The 18706-nt window shown below is 36.6% G+C and overlaps 1 protein-coding gene across 1 annotated transcript in view; it reads right to left on the reverse strand.

The window, feature by feature from the left end:
* Positions 1-18706, reverse strand: part of LOC125234896 (receptor-type guanylate cyclase gcy-28) — a 163420-nt gene that overhangs the window by 96316 nt on the left and 48398 nt on the right. The window contains exon 3 of the mRNA XM_048141317.1: positions 1244-1327. Coding sequence (XP_047997274.1) covers positions 1244-1327 — 84 coding nt within the window. The remainder of the gene's footprint in view (positions 1-1243; positions 1328-18706) is intronic.

Consider the following 18706-nt stretch of genomic DNA (forward strand, 5'->3'; position numbering starts at 1 on the left):
GAATTTCGTTCACGCGTGGCTAGGTATATCTTCATGACAATGTTGTATTTTGCATAATAAAGAAGGGTTCGTTTGAATAGTTATTCAAATTAGGGATACTACATAAAAGCACACAAAAGTAAATAAATAATTATTAAGGCATTACTCCCACCCAGCCGATAGTTCATCGATTACTGATGGCTTTTGGTGGGACGTGGGACGTGGGACGTGGGATCAATGACACAATTTCGTTTTCTTTCAACCCCTTTTTGCCAAGAGTGGCACTGGAACTTGAGTAGTTCATGTGCTCTGCCTACCCCTTATGGGATACAGGCGTGATGTATGTATGTGGGACCAATGTGCGTAAATAACCGAATGCACAAACGTTGACGACAATATCTGTTTCGTAGCTATCTATCTCTATCGCCCTTGCATATTGGCGTGACAGAGCTAGACTACATTTCTGTCGGCGTCTGGGGTCGACGATTGCCATTCGGCTACGCCGGAAGTGCCGGAATAGATAACGCTGCCTGACTGGCACCTACTATGTGTAGTTATGTTCGGCCTTACCACTCAAACCCGAATAATAATCGCTTTAGTATGTGAATTTATCTGCGATACGGGGTTGAGATATTCTATTTCACTTAGGGGGGGGGGCACATCTAGCGTCTCGCGTGCATAGCGTCGGGCCAACTGTATATGACAAAGCCTGACGCCGCGTCAGCGCGACGTCGACGCAGCGTCTTTTTACATACAGTTGGCCCGACGCTACGCTTGCGTGACGCTAGATGTGGGGGTACCCTTAACTATACGAGTTTTGATCATACAATCATTGGAAAATATAACAGAGATTACTAACAAACATAATTATAGGTAATAGTAATGTAAACAAAGGACCTTACCTTATAAAGGTCGCTGGAGAGCATTTCTTTTTTTTTGCCAAAATTTTTTTTTTGTTTTAGGAAATTTTAGGTCAATTGTACTCAGAATCACGAGTACCTACTTTCAATCTCAATGGGAGACAAAGTGTCCCAGAATTTCCATACATTTTTGTTACCCCATACAACATGTACGTAAAATGGTAACAAAATAAGAAAAATCGTATTGGGACAATTTTTTTAACTACATACTAGGATTGAAAAAGCTATTAATTCTGAGTAGAAATAGCATTTTTTTTTTAATTTCACACTTCATAAAAGTGGCAAAAAAAAAAGAAATGCTCTGGAACGGTCGATGATGATGACTGTAAGCAGATCAAGCTCACCTTGGTTCCCGTCTTGAGGTTCCTCAGACGATGCATGCGGCTCAGCACCCCAACTGGCGCTGCTAGCTCGCCCTCCGAAGGTGGCTGGAACAAGACATCACATTATTAATCATACATGATAAAACTGTGTGGTGACGGGTTAAGAATTTCACCACCCCCTTTCTTCCCGTGGGTGTCGTAGAAGGCGACTATGGGATATGGGGTTAAATTGTGGCGTAGGCGAGAGGCTGGCAACCTGTCACTGCAATGTCACAGTTTCGTTTTCTTTCAACCCCTTATATGCCAGGAGTGGCACTGAAGCTTTGGTAGTTTCGTGTGCTCTGCTTACCCCTTTATGGGATACAGGCGTGATTGTATGTATGTATGTATGATCAAACTGATGCAAACAAAAGAAAGACGTAGTCTCAAAGTTGTTCGGCCATTAAGACGCTACAGGAGCGAAAATGTTAAAATGGAAAGGAGCTCCACTTTCAATTTATGAATTTTAGTTAAATATACTAGTGTTATTAACTAGATTTGTCAAAAAAAATGTCCGTTTAGAACAACTCGGTTAAAATATATTGCGAAAAATCTTTAAAATCGAGGTTCCGCTCTCGACTGTTTCCTCCTTCAAAACTTAATCAATCGTAACTAAATTTGAGAATCTGAATAACAATGAAATAATCTGTGTTGGGCCGTTTTGTTTTTTTTTTTTGGCTGATTGTTACCAATTTTGAATACCACACCTTTTATTGCGCCATTATCAATTAGGCCGTTTTTGGAAATTTTTGATGGGCTCTAGCGTCTTTAAAAATAAGAATATCAAAAAGATAAAAATAATAATAATCTATGTTGAAAAAATCATTGCTATATCTTCAAAAACCAGGGAGGAAATAGTCGAGAGCGTTTGTATGGAGAATTGACCCCTCCTGTATCGTCTTAAATATAAAGCGATCGGTGTAAAGAACTATTGAGGGAACGGCACACAGATGTCATATATACCATAGATCAAGCAAACGTATCTACTTAGCGTGTCAAATGAACTCAGTGAAATCCACTGAGTTGTCCGTCTTTACTCGCAGCTTGCAGCATTCGGGCGTCAATTTTTGTAAGTTGAAGTCAACCAAAACATAAAAAATGCCTCGTTACGTGATATTCAATTGCACCTATACAAAAATTATGAACAATCAAGAGCCTGAGACATATTTAAAATTACAGGCAAGAATCAACTTCAGTACAAAATTTGACACGCTCGGCCCCTATACAAATATATGAATTTGTTTCTTCTATCTAAATTAAGTTCTGTGGAACGGCAGGTTGCTATAGTTGCCCCGCCGGTCGGGATTCTATGTCTCGATGAAGTCATGTAGTGGACGTGGATTGTGTCAGCTCACTCAGAGTTGAAGATTTGCGAGGATGGACCGAGGTCAGTAGTGTTTAGGCACTCAGTTCAAAATGTGATATAGGTGCGAACAGTTGTCTGGAAAAGATAATGAGACGTCTGTTGTTACCTTTGTTTAATTGTTGTTTTTTTCTGTTTCTAGTGCATTAATTGTAAGCTATGTGAGGTGTGCAATAAAGAGTAGGTATTGTATTGTGTCATAGGTGCGAAGGGTTAAGCCTCCATAAGCTGCAACGTAAGCCGTACGGTTAAGCTCCCTTTTGCGCTTCAACAAATAAAGATATATAAGATAGAACTGAAGTATTGACGTGCGGACGAATGTATATATTCAAGGCACCTTTCTAAGATATACTTACGCTAGATCAGAACCTGCAATGTGGCAATATTTCCTGCAAATTTCGCGCAGCGAGCTAGTTTTGAAATTGAAACAAAAGTTTTCACACGTAGTTGATTGCTGATAAATCTAATAAAGAAAACTGACGTACATACCTTAGTATACCTTATACAATAAAGTCGCCCGCCGCGTCTGTTTGTGTCTGTTTGATTTTTATTATTATTTTATTAAAACTCTCCGTGCGTAGCCGAAGAGTGCCGCTAGTGTAGTGTCACGTACTAAAGAAAAAGTCACCAAACTTATATTGATTTGCAAAAAGGAAATCACGGTCAATAAAAGTATAATAAAAATAACCGTGAATCATTCAAAAGTCTTAAAAGATACCAAGCCCTTCAGTGTCCGAGGTTGGAATCGAACGACGCCCGGGTCACAACCACATGCACTTACTTAAAAAGCTTTTAGGGCTTCCTAAAAATATTTGAAAATAACTTAATTTGTGTTCTCTAGGAGTGTTCTCTAATGTAATATAACACGATGCGAAAATAAAAATTTAATAAATAAGAAACTGATCGCATATAACAACACTAGCTTTAGCCCGCGGCTACGCTCGAGTTATATTCGAAAATTGCGGAATTCTCCATACAACCCCCCCCCCCCCCTCTATTTTAAGGATTGGGGGAAAGAGACAAACAGCCTATGTCACTCTCTGTCTCTTCAACTATCTCCGTCAATTCATCGCCCCGTTTTACCGTGAAAGGCGTATAGACAATTAGACACACACACTTTCCCATTTATAATATTAGTATGGATAATGGTCTCGGGTAACATGAGATGTATTTTTCATTTAATAACAGAGGTCAGTGGCCGCAAAGTAGCTTTGCTTGACTAAAACAACAACGTAACTTTAGCCTTTGTCTAAAAATAAAACAAGTGGGTGGAAAACATCCCGAATTGCGGGTGAAATATGAAAGCATGTCACAAGGAATTCAGAGACACCTCTTTATAAAATATTGCTGAAAATCATGCTGAGCCCTTTATAAACATTTTCAATATTTTCATGCTTAGTATAAACTAGCTGTTACCCACGACTTCAGTCGCGTGGATTTATTTCCCGGTATAGATGCATGAATTTATAATAGGTACTTATAGTTATACACTCAAAATATGTTACAAATTTCAAGGAGAGTATCAAAGTCATATCCAAACTTAAATATATGTTGGCCTTGAAGAACCATGGCAGATAGGATGTAACTAAACCTCCGCTCACCTTACTTATTTACTTACTTACTTGACTAACCAACAGTATAACTAACCCCCCCCTTTAAATATACCCCGTAAATTTGGCCTTGTGATCGTTTAGTGTGTGTATGTAGAACCCTTCGATGTGAACCGCGATAACCTAGATCCTTTAATGAGTATCAGCTGTATTTTTGACTAATAAATATTAGTCAAAAATACAAAAATAAAAAATACAAATAAGTAAAAATTTAAATAAATTTTTACTTATTTATATTTTAAAGAAGAATAAAGGTTATTGTAGCATAATAATATAGTGTTATAGAAGAGTATTTTATCAGATTTAGGCCTAGAAAGTTATATGTGAGAAAATTAATGACGTGATGAAGAAATTTTAGAATAAAAGTTAGTGAGTGAAACATACATGAAATAAATATTAAAAAATATTTTGGTAATCATCCGCTACGCCTTATTAGTGGTCCCGGCTTGGGCAAGAGCTTGCGATGCGGTATGGGACCCCTGACCTGATCAAACCACTTTATCAGGATCCTAAGCAAGTAAGCCTGAAGGGCTATCTATCTACGAACTAACCCCTTTTTTGTTTTGTTCCTTTTTCCCTAGCTAAACCCCCCGTTCCCCAATACTGCTAATAGACCATAACTTCTCGATCTTTCTAATGTTTTATCGAAACACCGAGCAGTTGCTAACTTTTATAAGAACTAAGCAAGTCTACTAACTTTTCTAAGCTTTTGACTTTCCATCAGTGGACGGCGCTCGCATGCCACTGGGCCCTATAACAAACCTATGCTTTTTATTCCAAAGAATAGTTTGTTTCTCTAACCAACTTGATAGAATTTACCTTGAAAAACCAGTTAGCAACACCAAGTGTCCCGCAGCCACACCGAAAAATCAGAAATTGCTACCACAATTATTAATTTCACTCAAATAAATTAAGTAATAAGAGATTTTATAAATTACCAGTTTTACCACATATTTTAAGATAGTAAACACCACATTTAAAGTCCATTTAAATTATTTCTCCACAATACACGTTGACCAATTATATTCCAAGACCAATCATAAAAGAACTCTACTTTCATAGAAATAGTGTGTGACTTTACCCTAGTCCTATCGTTTTTCCTACTCTAGCATATCTGAAACAAAGACCGTCACTTACCATAGATCTAATGTTCAAAATATGCACAAGTATATATGGCAACCTATAGGCTTGAGTTCTGATCCCCCCCTCTGCTTTTGCCCGCGGGCTAGGGTAGCAGAGAGTAGATCGCCCTATCCGTGTATATATCCAGTATTCTAGGACACACCAGTACCAGCCACATGGGAAACCCAGCTGCGATCAAACTTTACTTAGATATGGATCAATCACAACCGAAATCCCCAGCGACCAACGCCAGCATGAACCAGAACACCGAGTAAATAAATATAAATATATATAGGACCCCAGCCTCAAATACTGCCGATTTCTGTGAGCAAGGATTACTCCTAATGTCTTTCGTCAATCGTGAAAGTCCTCACTTCCATCTAACAGTTGGACTCTTTGAGACCGGTGAGAAAATACGCTTTTGTAAGTAAATAAAAGCGCCCAAGCCCTCCACTTGGAACAAAAGACCCCTAAACGCCTTATGTTTAACAGCCGCAAGGTATAAAGCGCTTAGCCGGACAACAGTCTGTCACAAACAATGATCTGGCTTATAACTTTCACAAAATAACCCCATAGAAAATTACTAAATTCAATTTTACTGACTAACTAAACAAACGAGTGAAGTTTTCTTTACGTGCTATAATCTAAGCTTAGTTTTGCAAGAATTACTCCCTACAAAACCAAACACAGACTTATCTCCAAGCACCAGCCATACATCGACCCAGTCTTTGTATTGCTTGACGGCACTCAAGAAACAAAGCACAGAAAACTTCACTATACACATTAATTTAAATGTAACACTACACTATAAATAGAACACTAAAATAACCCCACAACTGACGGTAAAGCAATTCCACCACAGGTCTAAGTCCAACTGTACGACGATATTATCCCCGCACAATCAAATAGAGACACAATTTCAAAGTTTACAATCACTTAGAATAATTTCCAAGTAAAAACAAACAGAGAAATAATAGCAGAACAACTTCACTCACCAGTATAACACACAAAAGCCAGAGACACTGTTAGTCTTGTGGATATTTTAAGAATGACGCGCGTCGGCTCGCTCCGACCCTTTTATAGTATCTATTAGAGACATAACAGAGACTGGGGACATAATGGAGACTGGAGACATACTGGAGACTTAACAGAGACATAACAGGGACATAATGGAGACTGGAGACATAATGGAGACATAACAGAGACATACTGGAGACTGGAGACATAATGGAGACATAATGGAGACTGGAGACATAACGGAGACATAATGGAGACATAACAGAGACATACTGGGGACTGGAGACCTAATGGAGACATAATGGAGACATACTGGAGACTGGAGACCTACTGGAGACATACTGGAGACATAATGGAGACATAATGGAGACATACTGGAGACTGGAGACATAATGGAGACATAATGGAGACATAATGGAGACTGGAGACCTAATGGAGACATAACAGAGACATACTGGGGACTGGGGACATACCGGAGACATAACAGAGACATAATGGAGACTGGAGACCTACTGGGGACATAATGGAGACATAATGGAGACTGGAGACCTAACGGAGACAAGGACCATCTTGAACTAGTCAATCATAGCCATAACACCAGGACGATATCCGCAGGCAAATATGTAGTACCCACAGTGTCAAATTACTATGGCGACAAACACTTCAAAAACGTATAGGTACCCTATCTCTTGAACTCTTTGGCCGGGGATTAGTACTGGAACCCAAAAAAAGTACTTTTAAAAGGATCTTAAAAAAATATCTTTTGGATACTCTATAAGCGATTGTCCTACTTCCAACCAAAGAGCATTGAATCACTACGTTTTAAGAGTCGGCACTCTCGAACAACCCTCGAACCGATTTATGCAGGCGTTTTTTCGACAGTCGTGAGGTCATGTCACTGCTACCAACACAAAGAATAAATCGCTAAGGCTCGACCAACCCAGTCCCTAATATTTATCGATATCGATAAATTTGCGATATTTTGCAGTATGGCGACTTAACAGTAAATTTATAGTATTTATACATATATTTAAAAAAATGTCTGGGATGGCTGTCAGAGTCAGAGGCGTATTTCAAGGATTCGGCGTTGGCATCCTGAGCCAGTCAGGATTATCGCCCCGTTAAGTGACGATAAAGTATGAAATTTAAGAAAAAACGCTGCTTCGCTATTCTAAAAAGAGCCTGCCGCCTTTAATACGCCCCTGTATAAAATGAATAAAACAAAACGTCGTTGCGCTTTCCAAACCTTACATGTGCATTTTTATGATTTTGTTTTTATTTGCTATTTGTCAATATTTTTAAAAGCCGCATCTAATACAAAAACAAACAAGTCCAAAATCGAAACAGAGGCGAAGATCACAATTTTAGTATGTGATATGATCAATAAAAAAAGTATACAAGTGTATACAAAACACTTAACAATGTTTTTAAATCCAGTCAATTAACACATATCAGTATTGGTTTGCACTTGTCACATTTTCGTTTTTAATGCATTCTGGCGGTAGATTGAGTTAGCGAAGGGTTATCGAAGTGTAAAATTTGAAATAAATTGTGATAAAGTGTGATTTTTCTACTTCCCAAAGAATCTACTGATGAGCACACTGTACCCCGAAACCAGATAACAAATTCAACTGAAATAAGTAGCTCACACACGAATACTTCTATGCCAAACCAACAAGAGAGTGAATTAAATAATAACGTATCTTTTCTGGAACTAGATGAAGTGACTGGATTATTCAAAGCTAATGAAATTAATTTAAGGACCGAAAATGCTAATTTTATTCTAGACGATCAGACTGGTGAAATTATATACATACAAGAGCCTGCCGAAGAGCCTGAAATAGATATTTACGATTATCGTAATGACAGGCTTTTTAATAAAAAACGACGAGTGACTGGTAAACAGTATTTGGGGAGAAAATTAGAAAAAAATCAAGATAATGATAAAACTATTTTAAATTTTGTGACCAAAGACAAAAAAAAGATGAACCCTAAACTTTGCTGTCATAACTTGGACGTTGCTAAAACTCCGAGAACGTTTTTTTGTGGAACAATAAGTGAAGAGCAAAGGCTTCTAGTCTTTAATTATTTTTGGGGTTTAGAAACGTGGCAAGAGAAAAAAGCTTATAAATTTAAAAAACTTAGTACACATTCGGCCAGTAATGAGGAGACGAGTTATGTCTGATACAAATTCCAAAAAGCAATGCGGGTTTGATTGTGTGCTACCAAACGGCAATAAAGAGTTTGTAAGGGTATGTAAAAGTTTTTTACTGAGCACGTTGGACATGAACAACCAGACTTTAATTGAGTGGATAAAGTCTATTGATGATGGTACAGGGCCGGTTGTTGAACGGAAGACTAATAAATCTAGGAAAAATACCTACTCAACGTCCGAAGATGGTGCTCGTGTCTCAGCAAAAACTGATTCCACAAAATAATGGTTAGCCCTATTGCCAAAAATGCCTAGCCACTACTTACTGTAGGGCAAGCTCTAAGAGAGTCTACGTTGAAGATACATTCAGGAGCAAGTTACATATGTTTGGAGAATACAAGCAATGGTGTCATGCTCATGGTAAAAAAAATCGCTTATCGTAAGTTGTTTTCTTCCGTATTAAAAACAGAAAAAATATCTATTTTTAAGCCACGAAAAGACCAATGTGACACATGCACAGCATTTAAACACGGAAGCATTGATATAACCGATTTCGAAAAGCACCAAGAAATGAAAGAGGAAGCCTATCGTGCCAAAGATGAAGCCCAATCCTTATGCTCTTCGGAAGTACTGGTTTTGACCATGGATGTTCAAAGTGTATTATTGGCACCAAAATTGATGGTTTCCGAAATATACTATAAACAGAAACTACAAGTACATAACTTCACAATATACGTAAACAATGATAAGGAAGTTCACTTATATGTCTGGCATGAAGGCGATGGTGGTGTAACGGCCAGTCAGTTTACGAGTTGTTTGATAGATTTCTTGAAAGCCGAAGTAGGTCAAGGTTTCAAAAAAGTTATCCTACTTTCAGACGGTTGCTGCTACCAAAACCGGAATAAGGTATTATCTTCTGCTCTTCTTAACTTTACACTACACCAAAACATCGAAATAGAGCAGCGGTATCTTGAAAAAGGCCACACTATGATGCAGGTTGACAGAGTTCATTCTACATTAGAAAACCTGTTCAAACCTCCAATATACGCGCCTAGCGATTACATTAATCTAATGGCACAAGCTCGACCGACTAACCCGTAGGTACATTATACATCACTTAGATTACACATTTTTCAAAAATTACGAATTGGTGTGCGAGTTCGAATCCATTAGACCCGCAAAAAAAGTCGGAGATCCCGTAGTAACAGACATCAGGGTTAGCTTTATAAAAATGGTGAAGTATTCTACAAATTACGACATCCAGATGAATGGCAACTGTTACCTCAAAGATTACGAGCCTCTAGTGCAGAACTGTCTGCTATGTATAATATACCCCGAAAAATAGAAAAATCAAAATATAACAGCTTACAATCGTTAAAACGATACATGCACCGAGACTACCATGGTTTTTATGATAATTTGCATCACGATTAATATTAAAAAGTACTACTACATCGATTGTTATATTAGTCTAACGCTATACATTAGACCACATATAACTGCAGATTTATGAGTTATGGAAGTACCGCCGGACAGTCGCAAATTTAGATACAGTCGCAAGTTTTTTCTACTTTTCCTTTAATTTGGAGATTTGTGGTATAGTTCGTAGACGTTTCTGCTTATTAAAGATATATTATCTATTATACAATTAAATACATAATTTTGAATATGAAACTGTTAATTTTGACTCGCTTTTTTCGTTATAAATCATTTCCAACTATACTTAACTGTGTTTCACTAAACCACCACTAAACAACTACCAGTAAAAGGGAATACCATATTGTCCACTAACTAATAACCTAACTTAATTTAAGTATGTATAGGTAACACAATGAACACATTCCCGTTCAATTTTTTTTAGTTAAAAAAATAAAAGTAAACACCATGATTATTAATTTTATTCAAAAGTTTTATGCACATAATGCACATAATGTTACCCTTACCTTCAGAAAAGTTTTTAGAACATTATCTTACATGTGCACGATTTGCACATACTTAACTTTAGTGGCACAAACCAAACCAGACATGTGCACAAAAAGTAGTAAAACGAATATAACTACAAAATAGGTCACAATTATGTGTTTGGTTAAATATTATAAGTATAATTATATTTTTTTACAAATTATTAGCATAATTTTGCAGACTTTCAGCCCGCGACGTTTCGATAAAACCGTTTTTTTCGTCTACTGAAAAGTCATGTCGACACACATGTACATTTTGGAAAGCGCAACGACGAAAAGCAAAATATACTATCACTTTTCTTTTACATGAAGTAATTTTTCAACTACTTTACAGTACTTCTCAGTTGAACTAATTTTGAGGCGTTTGCAGAAAATCCCTATGATTTACTGTGCCTGACGTTCATATTTGGCACTGCCTCCTAATTAAGAGTTTTGTTATAAGCCAGTATTTGTTGCTTCAATCTTCGTGTTTACCAGGGAAAGTTAATATTTACTGCAAAAAGCCTTGAAAACCTTTGCCCAACATTATCTTCATACAGGAGATGGATAAATATGCCGATTCTTCGTTACCTGTTAAAATTACCCATAATCGTCATCTGAAATAAAGAGATTATCGATAAGTTGGTCACACTCTATTGGTATTTTAGGTTATTTGTTTGTTTACGAAAAAACTTATTTACAGAATGTTTTCGCTTAAATCGTAGACTGTATATGATAAGTACTACTTTAAATTGATTAAATGAGTAGGTAATTGTTAGCAACTCGAAACGAAAATATAATAAAATACTAGTTACCGACCTGCATATATCCAGTGCAAAGCTAGGCAAAAACAAGCCACCATCACAAATTTCACACTTTCTTATTGGTTTGCCCGAAATTGCTATAATAACTTTAGTTATTTTATTATTTACTTACAAAATTCAAACAAGTTACGACAGATTTGACGTTGACGACTTGACGTTTTGAAAAAAAAACACGTAGGTCAGGCCATAGACTAAGGAAATATGAAACTCTATTATCTATGTATTTTTGCTACCAAAATATAATGGACTTTAGTACTATTAATAATAGATGTCATTTTGATTTGATAGCATTTTTTTTGTGTCGTCTTGTTGGGAATCATTGCTTGATGATATTATCATACTATGGAGTGACGACGGGCTGCTTCCAACTAAGTATTAACATTACAAAAACTGTATAAAAAGAGACTGAAACGACTCCACAGTCAACCTAATTGTAGTTTTATGGAGCATTGTATAAGCACAGTATAATAAAGAGTACCATCGTACAGTATGGCCACTCCCGCTCCCCGCTGAAAGTGCCGCCCACCCCCTCTCGGTTACCTCACAGTTACCGCCTGTCGAAAACGTGAACAGTCGACCTGTCATATCTCACTCATACAAGCATAGTACGCGTTCACCTACACGAGCTTAGAATGTGTGCTAGGAACGCGCCTCTTTCATATATTTGATCGCCAGTGTCCGAGATGTGGTATAAGTATTATTTTGTAATTCTTGAGTATCCATACTAATATTATAAATGGGAAAGTGTGTGTGTCTGTTTGTTTGTCCGTCTTTCACGGCAAAACGGAGCGAAGAATTGACGTGATTTTTGAAGTGGAGATACTTGAAGGGATGGAGAGTGACATAGGCTACTTTTTGTCTCTTTCTGACGCGAGCGAAGCCGCGGACAAAAGCTAGTAATAAATAAATAATAATAATAGATAAGATAAGATAAGATAAGATAAGATAATCATTTATTTGTTTGCTACAATACACACCAAAATTAAACAATTAAAACAAAAATAAACAATAAAAAGTACTAACACTACAGAAAAAACAACAATAGCATACATTAAAATATGGGTGGGTTTGCTGTGTGCGTTGCAGCAAAAACAAAAGGGTCCTGGCTCAGTTATATGCTCCACTCTTTCGGGCGAAGCAACTGGTAATTCTGCTAGAACCCAGGTCACTAACAGATCGTTGTACAAAAAAAATGTAAAAAAATAATAATAATAGTAATAGTTTGCCTATGTCTAAACGATTGCATTATAGTAACATGACATAAACATAAATTGCAGAAAATAAAATTACAAGGAGTGTGCGTGTGTGTGTGACTGTGTGTGTGTCTGTGTGTGTGTGTGTGTGTGTGTGTGTGTCTGTGTGTATGTGTGTGTGTGTGTGTGTGTGTGTGTGTGTGTGTGTGTGTGTGTGTGTGTGTGTGTGTGTGTGTGTGTGTGTGTGTGTGTGTGTGTACACTAAAAACAGACCAGACTAGATTAGATCCGGTAATCTGCAACCAAGTACCCGTATGGGATTCCTAAATTTTGCTTGTCCAGTAGGTATTTTTTGAAATGAAATTTGAATGAATTCTTAGTCTTAAGGCATCTTAATGGTGGAGGGATATTATTCCAGCATTTGGTTGCGAGATACCGGAAGCACCCAGTAAAGGCTACAGTTTTGTGTGGATGTGTTTCCAAAAGGCAGCGCCTAGTTGCTCTAGTACCGTGTCGTGTATGAAATGAGGAAACGCGTATTTTTGCATGCAAATAGTCAGGAGTCTTATCATTCAGGACACCGAACAAAAGACTTGCAAGGTGTAGGTGTCTGCGAGACGACATATTTAGTATTGAAGCCTTATTTAAATATGGCGTTATGTGACTTCTAGGCGGAATTGAAAAGCAAAAACGGTAACAGGCATTCTGTACTCGTTGTACAAGACGACGTGTTTTGTCTTGTAGACGTGGACCATACACTATGTCTCCGTAATTCAGCTTAGACAGAACCAGTGATTCACATAAAATCTTACGTACTTCCTCACTCAAAAGATTTCGTATTTGGTATTTTGGTATTTCGTATTTAGGCGAAAGAAGCAGGATTTGACCAACTCTCTCACATGTTTTTCGAACCGCAACTGACCGTCGATCACAAGCCCCAGGTTTCTAGCTTCCTCCACACGTTCTATTATTGAACCTTCTATACTTATTTCTGGTTGACGGTCGAGGACTTTTGCTATCTGTACTTTTGAACCTAAAATCATGAACTTGGACTTGAGAGGGTTGAGCAGTAATCCATTTTTATCAGCCCAAGTGGATATACTTTTAAGATCTGTATTTATATTGTTAATGGCCTGAGGTAGATCACTAGGGTGGGTCGAAAAGTATAATTGGACGTCATCTGCATAAAGATGATATTTGCAGTATTTAATATGGTTTACTATATCTGCGCTGTAAATAATAAATAGCAATGGTCCAAGTATGGAACCCGATGGCTTTACTTTACCACCGGCTTGGGATCCAGTAGTACATCTGATAATGGAACAAGCACGACGAAGGCTGTGAGGCATTTGTGTTGTATGGTGTTGGACATTTGCAGTTTGTTTCTTTGTCAATTTTGTGTAGATTAATTGGTTTATTATTTTTTAACAGAGTAATGGTAAATTTTTTTGAATATTGTATAACTAGCTTTATTAATAGTGTGTGAACCTGCCTTAGAAATCTATATTATTTGTGGTCATGGTTCGTTAATATTTCTTGTAAGTGGGTAGCTTTTGCACATTTTAATTTTTCCTCAGTCACTCGTTGACCACGAACGCTGTAAAGAGTTCGAAACGTCGGGATGTATTTTAAATTCATTATACGCGATTTAATCCGTTTCCATAGTTTTATTTCATGAATCAAAAAATAAATCAGTGTTTACCCAATTTGGCCGATACGCTGTACCTACTATAAAACTACGACGATTAATTGTCATACTTAACCACATCTGCTCAATATTTGCAACGGGGTGGGTAGATAGGCGCGCGCGAACACCGCGTTTGATGTAAAAGCTTACCCCACCGCCGCGCCCTCCGCGCATCGCAGTAGGTCGCGGGCTGTTGAGAAATTTATATCCAGGAACCGCCGGCGCACGTTTTTCTTGGCCATGTCCTATCCACGATTCGTTGATTGCGACTATGTCTGCGTCATATTTATTCATCGCAATTAAAAAGTCGTCGTGTCCGGTTGCAAGGGACCCCGCGTTAAAGAGACCTAATTTTAAGAAACATGTTTTATTAGTGCCCGTCACTAGTTATACCATGTAATATCTGGTTAGTAAAGCGATGCAATAGCGCACAACGCGGTAGTATAACCTCAAATACTGGTTCAATATTAGCTATCAGTGTTATCATATGCACGTGGATGTGGTAATAAGTGTGTCTCAGGCAGTTAAAAGTGATGTATAGTGCATAAAATATGGCATAAAGTGTGTTATAACGGGTGAATACTGTGACAAAAGCATTTAAATGTGTGTGTAGATCCATGGTGGTTGTTATCACTGCAACGCATTCAACAAACAAGTTTAAAATAAGCAAATTGTTACACATACAAGATTCAAGGTTATTCAATCTATTTATATGTTTAAAATATATTAAAAATAATAAAAATTGTGCGTCGGAAAACAATTCAAAATCAATCGTGTAACTATAGTGTACGTTATTAAGTGTAAATTCTAAAACATACTTTTTAGACATGAGATCAAATATCGAGTGTCCCAAAAACACGGCTTAAATCTAGTTCTGTTTGTATACGATATCGCGGAGTTTCCGAACCTGGACGTTGACGTCCAGGTTCAATAATAGTGTCAAATCAGGTGAATAATAAATATTCTTTGCATTAAAACTAATTATTAAAGGCATTAACCATCTTTTTCTTTTGTCCTTCACGGATATATTTAACTATTACAAAATTTCCCAGTTTTTTTTTAAAAGTCAAATTTTCCTTTTCTGCTGAAAAAACATATAAGGTGCATTAGGGTAATTCCGAATGACAAAAATGCTCTGGTAATTCCGAAAGGGGAATCTTAATATTTATGATGGAAATAATGGTGATTTTTGTGCGACTTTCGAAATTAGACGACTTTCGGAATTACCCTAGTGCACCTACGTATAGAACAATCAATTGTAATCTCAGCCTTTTCAATAATGTATTCACAATATTTACATACAGTCAAGTGTAAAAATATGGGTGCGTACAACTTATCAAAAATATGTCCCATAGCACTTTATGTCGGCGGAATAAGGTCTCGGTACATATTTTTGAGCGGATAAAATCGATACGTATTTTTGCACTTGACTGTACACAATGCTCCGTCGCAGATGTCGACAAGAATGAAAGTTTCGGTGCCTTCGGTAATCGTGACATCAATTCTGCGATGAACAATTCCGTTGACATTCAATGCAACAAATTTAATGTTCTTTCTTATGATTCATTGGAAACTAATTGCGCTGCTTCATAAAAACGTAGGTAGTAAATAGAGGCGCAAATTGTTTTGTAAAATATAGAATAGAATAAAATAGAAAACATTTATTTTAACGCCACAACAAAGTACAAATAAAACAGAAGTCATGCAAACAAAAAACATTAGACGCTAAAATAGGACCCCCACTCAGCATAATGCCGCGGACTTCCGCAGCGCTAGTTTTCTGCGGGGACCTGACTTACACTAGGTTAAATGGCGGCACTTACGCCAACAACACCCAATGGATACAAATATTGTTTTTTTTTTTTTAAAGATCAAAATTATTATTATACATATATGATAAGAATGATTGATCAGTCTTCAGTCTGCCTTCTATCACGAAACTGTAAATAAGCTTATGTTTGTTTACCAATAATTAAAATAAGTGCTTTTATTACGTGTTTTCATCATTTCACGTTATCCATTACAGTCCACAACCCCGCTAGCTATCATTTTGCGATAAATAAGTAAGTAAATATTATAAGAGGATATTTTTAAACGAGTTTGCTGAGCTGAATGAAGAGTTAATTATTACACTTTTAATTTATTCCAGTTTTATTTACATATAAATTACCTTAGTGAGGGTAAACTCAAGAAGGCTTGTGCTGTATGATCTCTACTACCACTGACAATATAACTTGATGTGCAGCCCTGTGCATTGTAGAAATAAGCTACTGCAAGCAGTCTTAAACGTCACAATGATGTTGCAATAATCACTTCGACCACCAGCTGTTTATTTAGTTGTTTTCTACCTCTAGCGACCCACTATACAGGAAAAAAATCCAATAAAAACAGGGCTGAATTTGTTTTGTATGAAAATCGAACGAATGAAGATTTTGTACTAAATATTGAACCCCAAGGGCCAAGAGGTTATTCATTCATCTGATATGATGACCTTACAGAACAGAATCAGTTCATGTTCAATCCAAATTCTCCACGTATTGTGCGAGAACAGAGACCCCGTCGGCATGTCAGGTGCGAGTGTATTAATCCATTTGCTGGGAATGACTACAAGGAGTACAGAGGGTTACCAATGTTACCATGAAGTACCTGTACAGTGTAGGTTGAGAGAAAGAAAGAGACAGAGCTATAGCAGTTTGATATTGTCCCTTTCTTTCAATCTAAACTGAACGGCTCTAGTACTTCATGGTAACCCCCCTGATATATTCAGAACGGCGAGAAAAAGCGGCAATGTTATGGAGGAAAGAAAATATACACGGTGTTTCCGGTATCACTCAAAACCTCAGACACCCCAACTGATTTTTATTTTTTTAAACTCATCTAGAGTATTCATCTTTTAATCTGATCGTTACTTTTTTTTTAATTGAATTTTTCATTTTCTGTACAGCTCTACTTGACTTTTAGCTCTACACTCAATAAAATAATTGCTAACTACCATCATAAACCATAAGACTATTTATTTGTGTACGTTACTGCAACGACATAATGTTTACCAATAGACAGCTAAGATGTCACTGTAAAACACTTTAAAACTTTGTCACAGTAAACTTCAAATTGGACAGGTAATCGCAGTAAGCAAATAAACTCAATATTCAAAATGACAAGGTTGTAATTAGGTATGAGTTCAATTTGTTATGACTTGTGATAAACATTAAGATTAAACTGACAAACAACGTCAAACTAGTAGCGGAAAAAATAATCGTCCAAGTAACCGGCCAGTATTAATACCCCTAAATACTGAAAAAAGGTAAACAACCTCTAGCAATGCGATATACACAATGTTGTATTACGAGTACAATAGAATGGGCACGTAAAAAATAACTAATAATACTAATTTAAATAAAAATATTACCCCCATCAAGATATAGCTCAATCGATTCTACTCTCGATTCTGAACAAACTGTTTTCAGGTTTTTAGTGTTAAGTGAAACACGGTGTATATTCGTCACGTATTTGTGTATGGATCAAGTTAATTAAAATTGCAAATGGGACTTAATCTCCTTAATTTAAATTTCGTTTCAAAACCGTGAAAGATTAAATGAGAGAGTAGAGAAAATTATTTTTCAAAGATTTATAAAATCCATATTTTAGTCTTCCTTTGGTCTTTGGTATTGATGGTGAATTAAGCCTACTTAGGTAAAAAAATTGATGAAGTTCAAATTTTGTTCCAGTGCTTATGTTGTATTTTTAGGGTTCCGTACCAAAAAGGTACAACAGAAACCCTTATGGTGCGACTCTGTCCGTCTGTCTGTCCGTCTGTCACATTCCTAAATATCTCAAGAACTACTAATGCTACCAACTTGAAATTTGGAATAATTGTGAACATTGTGAACCTCTACAAATAGAAGGTATAATTTTTTTAAATTTATAAATTTTAAATGTAGAAAATGGCCAAAATGAAAGGGGGGCAAACTGTAAATTTCAAGTTATTAGGTCAAGTGGGGTATCGTTAGAAAGAGTTCAAATTGAACGTAAATAAACTATTTTTTATAATTTTTTTGTTGTGGAAAAAAAAGAATTTTGAAGGAAAATGTAAAAAAAAATACCGTTCCCCCCCTTATCTCCGAAATTTACTAACGAAAAATTATGAAAATTTTAGGAAACATTGCTAAATATTACAGGAAAAATATAATCGTGTTTGTATCTTGAAAACTTTTTTTTTTAATTCACAAAAAACTTTTCAGATTTTTACTTTTAATTTACCCACCTTTTCGGATGTATATAGTACTTCAAATTAATACGAGATGTTACGTAAATCATCTTCTTTCCAATAAAGTAAAAATTGTTTAAATCGGTTAACATTATAAAGAATAATCCCTGAAAAACCAACAACAACTATGGTCGCGCAAATTTGTTAGCGAATTCACCGAGAAATGGCGCTATACACAATAATGCTCATTAGTACCTATACTTTTGTCTTCTAGTCAAGTCGTTAGAGTTATGTGAAAACATGAGATTATTTTAACTGGGGAGTTTGCAA

Source organism: Leguminivora glycinivorella, chromosome 16 (genome assembly GCF_023078275.1).
Source record: "Leguminivora glycinivorella isolate SPB_JAAS2020 chromosome 16, LegGlyc_1.1, whole genome shotgun sequence".
In the NCBI taxonomy this organism is placed as follows: Eukaryota; Metazoa; Arthropoda; class Insecta; order Lepidoptera; family Tortricidae; genus Leguminivora; species Leguminivora glycinivorella.